Source organism: Etheostoma cragini, chromosome 3, assembly GCF_013103735.1.
Source record: "Etheostoma cragini isolate CJK2018 chromosome 3, CSU_Ecrag_1.0, whole genome shotgun sequence".
NCBI lineage: Eukaryota > Metazoa > Chordata > Actinopteri > Perciformes > Percidae > Etheostoma > Etheostoma cragini.
This window is the reverse complement of record NC_048409.1, coordinates 9647110-9657659: the sequence shown is the minus strand read 5'-3', so window position 1 is coordinate 9657659 and position 10550 is coordinate 9647110. Positions and strand designations below refer to the sequence as shown.

The window sequence follows — 10550 nt, the reverse complement described above, 5'->3', positions numbered from 1 at the left end:
CTATACTCTCCATAAAAGCCTGTAGTAAAAACGGGGCCACGTGATCTGAGAACACTTTGTAAAACTCTGCAGTTAGACCGTCAGTGCCGGGGGATTTATTGTTTTTGAGTAAAGTAATGGAATCATTGACCTCTGTCATTGTAAGAGGGGTGTCACAATAATCTCTGTCTGCCACAAAAATCTTTCTAACGTTATTTACAGAGTTAAGAAATTGAGAAGTAACTTCTTCATTATATTTTGAGCTGTATAGATTGCTATAAAATGCTGAACAAAAGTCGGAAATTAATTTAGCGTCATCAGTAATGATTCCATTAATATTTAAGTTATGGATAGAATTTTTTTTGGCACGGTCTCTTTCAAGGCGGAAAAAATATGCAGAATTTTGCTCTCCCTCCTCCAGCCATCTCTTCCTAGACCTTACAAAGGCTCCCTCTGCTTTTTGTTGATATAAGTCATCTAATTTGTTTTGAAGTTGCAAAAGAAGTCATTTATCCTCCTCTGAAACTTTGCCAGGGGGCCTTTGAAAAAATGAGGAAATTTTACTTATGACTTCCTCTTCTTCTGCTCTTTTAGCTTTGGCAACAGAAGTTCCATAATGTCTTAAGAATTTTCCCGACTCAAACTTAAATAGTTTCCAGTTAGTGTTGTAGGATTTTTCTTTCCTAGCCTTGTCGAAAAAAAGAGTAATTGACTTAATAATTTCAGTCTTAACCTTTTCATGCTGTAAAAGGGAATTGTTTAACTTCCAGTAGCAAGGTTTATAGATTGTATTAGATGCACTAAATTGAATGTTTATATGAATTGCTCTATCGTCAGTGAGGGGAGTGGCAAGGATATTTACTGTAACTTTCTCTTTATCAATGCTATTGGATAACAGCCAACAATCTATGCAAGACTGACTGGACCCTGAACTATTACTCCAAGTGAAGGATCTGTCATCAGGAAATGTCTCCCTCCATATATCTACGATGTTAAATCAACCCATAAGTGTTTTAAGGTTTGTGCTGAGGGAGGAGGGCCGCCTAGGGGGCCATCTGTCAACAGCATTATCTAAAGCAATGTTAAAGTCTCCAGCAATTAAAAGAAGAGAGTTTGGGTATTTGGTAAGCCAAAATGTAATTATTTCCTCTACAGAGTCAAGTAACTTATGATTCTCTAGCTTGTTATTATAACCGTAAAGGTTAATGACTATGATAGAAATATTGTCAACTCTAATTATAATACAAAGTTAGTGTCCTAGGGAGTCACAGTCTGAGCGTAGGACATCACCAGTGAAAGTACTTTTAAGCGTGGTTACTCCAGCAGATCTCTCTGAGCCATGAGAGAACCAAATATCAATACCCCATTGAGACTTCCAGAAATTAATATCAGCAGATGTGGAATGAGTCTCTTGAAAAAAACAAAAATCCGTATGAAGTTGTTTGGCAAATTAAAATAAGGCTTTCCTTTTACAAATCTGTCTTAGACCCCTGGCATTTATCTCCTGCTCTTTCTCCAGGGTATCGTTTGAATTGGCTCAATCCACTCGTCATTACTTTGACTCTTAATTTGAAGGCGGACCGGATGTCATCTTCAAAATTGTGGTTGACGCGACGTCGACACGGCCGTTTGTATCTAACCTGCCTGACAAGTGTTATTGTGAATGTGAATATCAGTGCTGAAGATTGAAAACCGTTCTAACGGTTATTGTTAGCTAGCTAGTTTTGTTACATTATTCTTACATATTTTAACATCTCTGACAAGCTATTGTCCGTGGACGATCCTGATGGCGGTTGTGAGGAGTATGAACAAAATGTATGGAGTATGTTTCCATGTTGTTCGTCAGACGGCAGGACTGAAGGCATCGAGGCTGCTTCAACATAGAGCCTTCAGAGTCAGTGTAAGTTTATGATAAAATGTGAAACATTGCTGTATTGTTCTGTTAGCTAGAGTTAAGGGTAGCTAGGTTAGCTTAGTAACACGAAAGGTCGCTTTAGCATCCACAGGGTTATTAGAAAAAGTGGTCTGACTATGGTCTAATATCAAAACTTACAATGTCAAGTTAAGTATTCAGCTACAAGATAGTTAACGTTTACTGTATGTATGAAGTTTAAACTTGTTATGGTTAGCTAACGCTAGAGCTGTCTGGTTTTGAGGACCCATCAAGGATTCACAAGAACGCGTTGCTTGACTTCTCAGAGAACTCAAGCAACAGACAACCTTGCAGGAACTAACGTAGAATTAATTAACCTAGCTATATACCTATTCTCCAACGTAGTGTATGAAGTCAAATTGTAAGTGTCCAAATGTTTGTGAATATATATGATTCATTTTTAATCAGCAGCTTGAATGACACTAGCTAGTGTTGGACGTTATGACTCTTAAGCTTAGCTAGGTAACGTTAGCTAGCTAGCCGGCTAAAGCTTTAGCTAGTTGCATTGCCATTGGTTGAGCATAGGGGCGTCAGGATAGAGCTTCCGTCTTCAAGTTAAAGTAAAAATATCAAATAAAAAATAAATAAAAAAATTGAATAAGTTCGAAAATATCTTTTTTGCTAAAACAAAAGTCACGTTAAGTTTTTTTCGAGTCCCATGAAATATTCTGGTGTTATTCGTTGTGTTCTGTGCTGTCAATGCCAGACGTGTGTCGCTAAAGATAAATGAATACATTATGGCAACTTATTCAAAAATATAACGTTAAGAAGTTTTTCTTCGCTATAAATACACCACTTGTATACTCCTACGACAGTATGTTGAGAGAGTCATAACTGTAGTGTCAGAGTGTAGTAAGCAGTGCATAACCGAGTACATTTACTCAGGACAGTACCCTGGGCCAGGGGTCGGCAACCTTTACCACTCAGTGGTATCGATTGAATCATTTCTTCTTGTGGCCCAGTCGAGTTTACATACCGGCAGAACAGCGCAATTTGTTCAATATCACCTTAGTCTTTAGATTCATTACAGGCAGTTGAGGAGGACACAGCTGACTTGATGTCTTTAGTTTGCTGTACAAACTAAAATGAAATACATTTTAATTAAATATTCATTAAGTATTTTTTAAAAGCTGAGCCGCGATCAGAGGGATCAAAGAGCCGCATGCGGCTCCGGAGCCGCAGGTTGCCGACCCCTCCCCTAGGCTAACGTATTTTACTCAAGGTTTTCCATTTTATGCTACGTTGTACTTCTACTCCTCTACATTTCATAGGCAAATGTGGTAGTATTTGCTCCACTACATTTATTTAATATCTTTTAGTTAATAGTTCGTTGACATATTTATATTATTAATGAATTAAGCTACTCAGCAGTGTATACAGTAGTTACAACAATAAAAACCTACTTATATCAGCTACAACAATAAATTGATGCAATTAATGCATCATTTATCATGATCCAGTAATATATTATTTTTGAAATGGACCATTCTGTATAATGAATAAATTTACTTCCGGTACATTGTTATTACAGTATATTTTTATGCTAACACTTTTGTACTTTGAATTCAGGTCTTTTAGTTATAGGTAAAGGTTATTTACAGTTTAATGTTTTTAACACTGGAGGAATCATTCAGGATATCTGCACTTTCTGGCCATCTGGTTTGCATAATAAATACATTTTGAGTCAAATTATATTTTAATATTTAAATCAAACCTTTGTACTCTTGGACTTTATAAAAAGATTGCCCAGTCATTGGATTATTGCATATGAATCTACTGGAGCTTAAACAAAATAGAAGAAATGTGACCGCTACAGCATACAGTTTCCAAAACAAAACAGTATTGTTGAGGCTTTGAGTTAATATGTTTCAGCATTAAACAGGGGATTCAGTTGGATGTTATCCATGAAATCCCCTGTTTAATGAATACTGTGACATTTCAATAAACACAATCTGTGATTTACACCTATTGCAGGAAGTTTTTCAAACAGGAAATGGGGCCGTATTCCAGTAAAATCACCTTTTGGTTTCAACAAAGCAACTGTTTTTTTTTTTTCTGTTTTTTTTCTTCTTTTTTTTTATGACAATAAGAGGACGCTGAATCCCTTTGTGTGGTGTCTATTTTAGAGAGGGTCTTGCTTTGTCACACACATGTTTTTTGTAAGATTATTTTTTGGCCATTTTGGCCTTTTAATTAAAAGGACAGTTGTAGACAGGAAAGAGAGTGAGAGGGGAAAGACGTGCAGCCAAGGGCTGCAGGTCAGAATTGAACCCCAGACCGCTGGGGTAAGGACTGAGCCTTTGTACATGAGGCGCTCTACCAGGGCGCTAAATAATGCTTGGATTAAATCTTGCAGGTTGTGCAGGGGCAGCAGCCCTTTGACTCGACACTGGAAAAGCCCCAGTTCCCCGGAGCCTCAGCAGAGTTTGTGGATACGCTTGATTTCATCCAGCCCAACGTAATCTCTGGGATCCCAGTGTATCGGGTGATGGACAGACAGGGAAACATCATCAACCCCACTCAAGACCCTCAGGTAGAGTCCACCTGCCTACGCCCCTGGTTATTAAAAGAGGCACTGTGACCTCCAGTCAGTTAATGTGTTGGTGGTTTTGTATGTTTCTTTCCTGGTCAGCTCTCCAAAGAGACAGTTTTGAACTTTTACCAGAAGATGACTCTGCTGAACACAATGGACCGCATTCTGTATGAGTCCCAGAGACAGGTTAGTGCTTCCTCATAAATTTTCTGGTAACAATGACAGAGCTGAACAAGGCTGAAAAGTATTTTTTTTGTTCCTGTTACAGGGTCGCATCTCCTTCTACATGACCAACTATGGTGAGGAGGGGACACATATTGGTAGTGCTGCTGCTCTTGACCCAAGAGACCTGGTCTTCGGTCAATACAGAGAAGCTGGTAAGAATCAGACAGCATATAATAAAATGTAATTTAAACAGGGACAATGCACAACCAAACATCAGTGTTTCCCACAGATTAAAGGTTGGGTTGGGACTCCAACTTTAACACACTGTCAACATTGTATTCGTTGATTGTGTAAAGGCGTTCTCAAGATACCAACCTTTTGTGAACACCCGTGTTCTCTCGTTTTCATGGCAAAAGACTGTGTGTGCGTGCGTGTCTGTGTGCGTGCTTGTGTCCATACAACCGCTTTACCAATCCCTACCCTCCAGTCCTTTGGCTCATATACCTCCTACCTGCCCATTGAGTTAATGATCACCATCAGTTGCCCAGGTTTTCTTATCTTGTAAGTAACAGTGTTATAATTCCTATGCTCCCCTGCAGGAGTGCTGATGTACCGGGGTTTCCCTTTGGATTTGTTCATGGCTCAGTGCTACGCCAACGCCGATGACCTGGGCAAGGGCCGGCAGATGCCTGTGCACTACGGCAGCAAAGATCTGAACTTTGTCACCATCTCCTCTCCTCTGGCTACTCAGATTCCCCAGGGTGAGCTGCTTTGCACCTGTGTAAAGCTCTCCCAGCTGTATGTGCATACATGTACCTGTAAATATATTTGTTTGTGTGTGTCTGTTTTAGCGGCTGGAGCTGCATATGCTGTCAAGAGAGAAAACATGAATCGGGCCGTGATCTGTTATTTCGGAGAGGGCGCGGCCAGCGAAGGGGACGCACACGCCGGCTTCAACTTCTCTGCCACGCTGGAGTGCCCACTGATATTCTTCTGTCGTAACAATGGCTACGCCATCTCCACCCCCACCAACGAGCAGTACAGGGGAGATGGCATTGGTAAGATGAGTTTTTCTGCTTGCTTTGCTACACATGCATTGGGAATTCTCAGCACCTCTTATGAACACAAGATTCCTTCTTTCTGTGATTGAACAGCTGCTCGTGGTCCAGGGTACGGCATGCTGTCCATCCGCGTCGATGGTAACGATGTGTTTGCCGTGTACAATGCCACGAAAGAGGCACGCCGCAGAGCCGTGGCTGAGAACCAGCCCTTCCTCATCGAGGCAATGACCTACAGGTCAGTTTGTTTGAATGATTTATGACAGTTGTGCATTTTTAAGCTGACAGCTCATTGTACCGTGGTTATTAGAAAGGTTTGATTTTCGCTACCGAAATTAGTTCAAATTGGCAAACTCTTTAGTTTGAGGTGAATGCAGAATTGACAAATTACAAAACAGATGTACATTATTTCAGTTTTTTAAAGCAGAATTTGTTAATTAACACAAATATTTTGTCGAGTTATGATCTTAGTTTTAGGGTGGAACCAGCTGAGTTTACCGTGTCGACTGAATTGAACAAACTGGGACTTGAGCCTAGAGGCCTAATGACCTGCTGCACAATTAATCAGATTTTAATCACAATCACAATTTGGAATTCCCACATCGAATTTGCATGATCGAGCAACTTTTTGAATGCTTCATTTGAGAGAACTTTTTTATTTTTTTTGCAAAGCCCATCTACCGCTCCGTAAACCACTGTCTGATGTGGCAGTCAGAGTTGTTCCCTGCACCGCGCAGCTTAGATTCTAGATGTAGACAGTCAGAGGACAGAGTAATGTGGGGAAAGTTCAACAGATAGTTGGTTATACGACGGTCTCAAGGTTTATCAGTTTACTAGTAAACGCAACATTTAGTCCCGTCTGTGTTGTTGTTGCCGGTCCACACTTCTGACATTTGTCTACAGTTTTAATTGTTATTAACACACGCATGAGAGGCAAACCTGTATTTGTACCAGTGTTTGTGCTGTTAACTCTGCTATCGCAGCTGCCGCGCAAAACAAATACAGAAGTTATTGAATGCAACTAACTTCCGTTTGTAGAGTAACAGCGTGTGAGACGGAGCTGCTGGAGCTGGGCCAGAGATGTGACCCATGGCCAGAATATCAAAGTTTATAAAAATGCAGCGCAGTGACAATACAGACATTTCATACACACAACGTGTAGAACGACTTTGACCCGCCATTCGACCCGTTCTGGACCCATTCATAATGAGTCAGCCATCACTCTGTGAGTACGTCCATCACACTCCCTCTCTCTCCCTAGAGACATCAATTGTTGTTCTTGAGAGAATTGCGAGGCATTTATCAAATTATTTAAGTTATTTTTACACACCTACTAATTGCTAGCTAAAATGCTAGTCGACTTAAACAGCTAATGTAAGTGGAAACTGCCAGCTAGCTTCTCCTTGAGGTGGCAAGATTTTAATGGGTTGAAATTGAAAAAACACAAAAATTAGATTTTTTTGGAAGAGTTGCTAAAAATGATGTAGTACGGACAGTTGATTGAAGTAAGATCATTATTTGTGTTCCCCAGAATCGGGCACCACAGCACCAGTGACGACAGCTCAGCGTACCGCTCGGTGGACGAGGTGAACTACTGGGACAAGCAGGACCATCCCATCTCCCGGCTGAGACACTACATGACGGCCCGCGGTTGGTGGAGCGAGGACGACGAGAGGAGCTGGCGGAAGCAGTCCCGCAAGACGGTGATGGAGGCATTCGAGAGGGCCGAGAAACGCCTGAAGCCCAACCCAGAGCTGATGTTTACCGACGTGTACCAGGAGATGACGCCCGGCCTGAACAAGCAGAGAGAATCCATGTGGAGGCACGTGAAGCAGTACAAAGAGCACTACCCACTCGACCTGTACGTTAAGTAACTGTGGCAGTGGGTGACCATTGAGACCAATACAAAACTGTTACAGCTTTTACTGTATTCATACAAATATAGTTTTGATATGATGTGTCATTTCTTTCTGCACAACTGAGGAAGAGAGATTTAGCTTTCAAAAATATTCTCCTTCATTCCTCTGGGTTTGGTGCCTTAAGTTAATTGATTTGTTGTCCGTAGAAGAGCTCTTTACTGAATATTCAGTCACTCTAGTTCCCATGGTTACCACTGTTCTTTTTGCAGAGCAGCAAAAAAAACAGCTGGTGCAGTTTGAATTCAAAAGAAAGTGACAAATTGAGCAATAATCAGTGGAATTGTACCCATGTTGTCTGTTTCCTCTCCAGTGATCATGGTATTTAAAACGTTTCCTTGTGTATCATTAAGGTGACTGACAAACTTGTTTTAAAAAAAAAAAATAAACTATTTGGTTTTTAGTATACACACACACTCAGATTTTAGCTGGGTTTGTGTGCTCTAATGTTGTTACACACTACTCTAAATCCCAGAACTGTACACTCATGTTAGGTGTTTTGTGAAAAAATAAACTATAAAAACTTCAATATTGTTGGTTCAGTTTTTTTATTGTAAAAAGGAGAATAATGGAAGCAAATACACCATGATTTCTATGTTGCTGCAGTCACGGTTTCCTGTTTCTAAATCCCTGCGTCTTTCGCTCACCAGTCGTATTCAACAAGTCAACAAGGGGCTGTGGATGCCCTTCCACAGCTTCTTCGTCTGCAGTGGGGAGCGCTGGTGAATCAGAAGGAGACCCTTATGTACACACAGGTTCTCACGATCCTGCTCCTTGATGTCAAATGTCTGAAAGCCGTTGTTTACCTCAGGAGAAACCCCCAGAGCCTCAACGCACATCCCAGCGTAGACATCGTCGATGGGGAAAAAAGGAATGACACGGGAAACTGAATGTAGGGGTTGCAGCAACGCTCCAGAGCACAGAAAACCTCCCCCGCCAGCGTACGCAGGGTACGGGCCGTCATAGAAGCTCAAGGGAATGTAGTACTTGCTTTGGGGGTCCCTGAGGGGACTTGCTGTGCTTATGACATGTCCGACATACAACCGAGAGGCCTTGTAAGGCTCCAGAGACTGCAGGTAGCGGAGTACCGCCGGTGTATTTACAAATACGTCGTCGTCCCCACTAAAGACAAAGGAGGCGTTGGGGCAGAATTTCAGCGTCCACTGGAGGAACATGTGCATTTTGAGCGTCAGGTTCAAGAGCGATTCATGGAAGTCCCACTGCACCAGGTCCTTAAATTGGCTTGCTTCAAATGACAGAAGTTGTGTGAGGTTGGGGTCGTCCAGCGAGGGGCTACCCAGCAGAAACACAATGCGCACTTGCAGTTGACTCTGATGCGTCCCCTCTCGCCCCCAGGTCTCCCGCACCGCCTGCCTCCGCTCAAAGTTCCCAGGAGTTGACTTGATAGCAAAAAGCAGGAAGGTCGGGTTGTCTCCCTTCCTGTCGCCAGAGATGCATTTGTTGGGTTGATTGAGCAGGACCGGAGGGGTCCTGCACTTCATGCCCTGCAAAAAGTCCTGGAATAAGACGGGGTAGGAGGAGAAGTCATGCATGTTGTTCTGCAGAAACTCTTGACTTGTCTCCCTGCAGCCGGACCAATTGGTGTCATAACTGAAAGGATCTTCTCCCTTGTTCAGATTCCTGAGGGCAGAGTACAGCAGGCGGTTCCAGTACGCGCCATTTTGAGGGATGATCTGTCTGAGGACATCAGAGACGGACACATCATGGACAGCAGGGTGAGGTGTGGTGAAGGATGGTGTCTTCACATTGCTGTCTTGAACCTGACTAGTGGCATGCTTTAGGGGCCCGCCGGGGTCAGCCCTGCGGCCGTAGGCCGTCTCTAGGTGGAGCGTTGAGTAGAAGAAGATCAGGAACAAAGTGACCAGGACGACAATGGCACTTAAGGTTTTAATACGTCTCATTGACTCGAGCAGATTAAACCAGACTGTGCCGTAACGTTCCTAGAGATGGATCATCTTTCTTGGGAGATGGCCCTGGATCCTGGCGTGTAGTCCTCTTCACATTACACTCTCGCTGTCAACAGGGGACACACTGGACGTACCTGCCAACACAAAGAACTGATACAACACCTTCATGTTAATCAACACATTGCAGCTTTCACAGCCTTGAATCTCAATAGGAATTTACAATTCGCTTCAATAGGTAGCCTATAGCGTGACATGCAAATTGTGAGTTAGACTGCCAGATGTTTCCATTGTTCTGTCAAACCAGGCTTAAAGATTCTTTTTGTGTGAAATAATACATATTTTTACTTCTTTTTTTATTTCTTGTCCTTTGAAATTAGTTTTTAAATGCTGAGAGAGGCATATAATCAACACTGACATGCCTTATAAACGATCTCATAATATTAAGGTTGCATTGTTTCCAGTATGAGCTGAGCATAGATATCCCATTGGGGGTGGCAGTAGCTCAGGGAGTTGGCCTGGGAGGGTTGCTGGTTCAAGTCCCCGTTCAGACCAAAGTACGGCGTGTAGACTGATAGCTGGAGAGATTCCAGTTCACATCATGGGTACTCACCCCCTCAGGGTGCTGGTCCAGCACTGGCAGCCCCCTCACCCTCTCATCTCTCCATTAGTGCATGTAGGACCTGAGCGTGTGTGTGTATTTCAGGTATATGTGCAGTGTGTAATAACAACAGAGTATAGGCCTACATTGTAATTTTCCCATTTTTCCCATCAATAAAGAGTAGCCTATGAATAAAAAAATAAATAATTTACAACCCCTGGCACTTTCTGAAAAAACGGATCTAATTATTGCTAGCTAAAATGCTAGTCGACTTAAACGGCTTATGTAAGTGGAAACTGCCAGCGAGCTTCTCCTTGAGGTGGCAAGATTTTAATGGGTTGCAATTGAAAAAACACGACAATGATCTTGGGAGACAAATAAGCAACCAGGCCTGTGAAAACAAGCCCAAAACAAGCAACTTTGTCTACGGAGCCCCCCTA

General features: G+C 42.3%; 2 protein-coding genes across 2 annotated transcripts; one reads left to right on the top strand and one right to left on the bottom strand.

Annotated features, from left to right (window-relative positions):
* The first annotated feature begins 1581 nt into the window (after positions 1–1581).
* On the top strand, positions 1582–7968 carry bckdha (branched chain keto acid dehydrogenase E1 subunit alpha). Its single transcript, XM_034867579.1, has 8 exons — positions 1582–1879; positions 4269–4445; positions 4545–4631; positions 4714–4822; positions 5210–5371; positions 5462–5668; positions 5765–5906; positions 7200–7968. Exons 1-8 carry the CDS (start codon positions 1766–1768, stop codon positions 7540–7542), a joined length of 1341 nt encoding a protein of 446 aa, XP_034723470.1. The 5' UTR covers positions 1582–1765; the 3' UTR covers positions 7543–7968.
* A 224-nt stretch (positions 7969–8192) lies between these two features.
* On the bottom strand, positions 8193–9826 carry b3gnt2l (UDP-GlcNAc:betaGal beta-1,3-N-acetylglucosaminyltransferase 2, like). The gene has a single exon (XM_034867581.1). It carries the CDS (start codon positions 9504–9506, stop codon positions 8241–8243), a length of 1266 nt encoding a protein of 421 aa, XP_034723472.1. The 5' UTR covers positions 9507–9826; the 3' UTR covers positions 8193–8240.
* Positions 9827–10550: the final 724 nt, after the last annotated feature.

Bases quoted from the DNA above. Each gene is read 5' to 3' on its own strand.
- bckdha (XM_034867579.1), top strand. From the start codon at position 1,766: ATGGCGGTTGTGAGGAGTATGAACAAAATGTATGGAGTATGTTTCCAT. The intron at 4,446-4,544 runs GTAGAGTCCACC...TTTCCTGGTCAG, and splicing joins ACCCCACTCAAGACCCTCAG to CTCTCCAAAGAGACAGTTTT. The intron at 4,823-5,209 runs GTAAGAATCAGA...GCTCCCCTGCAG, and splicing joins CGGTCAATACAGAGAAGCTG to GAGTGCTGATGTACCGGGGT.
- b3gnt2l (XM_034867581.1), bottom strand. From the start codon at position 9,506: ATGAGACGTATTAAAACCTTAAGTGCCATTGTCGTCCTGGTCACTTTG.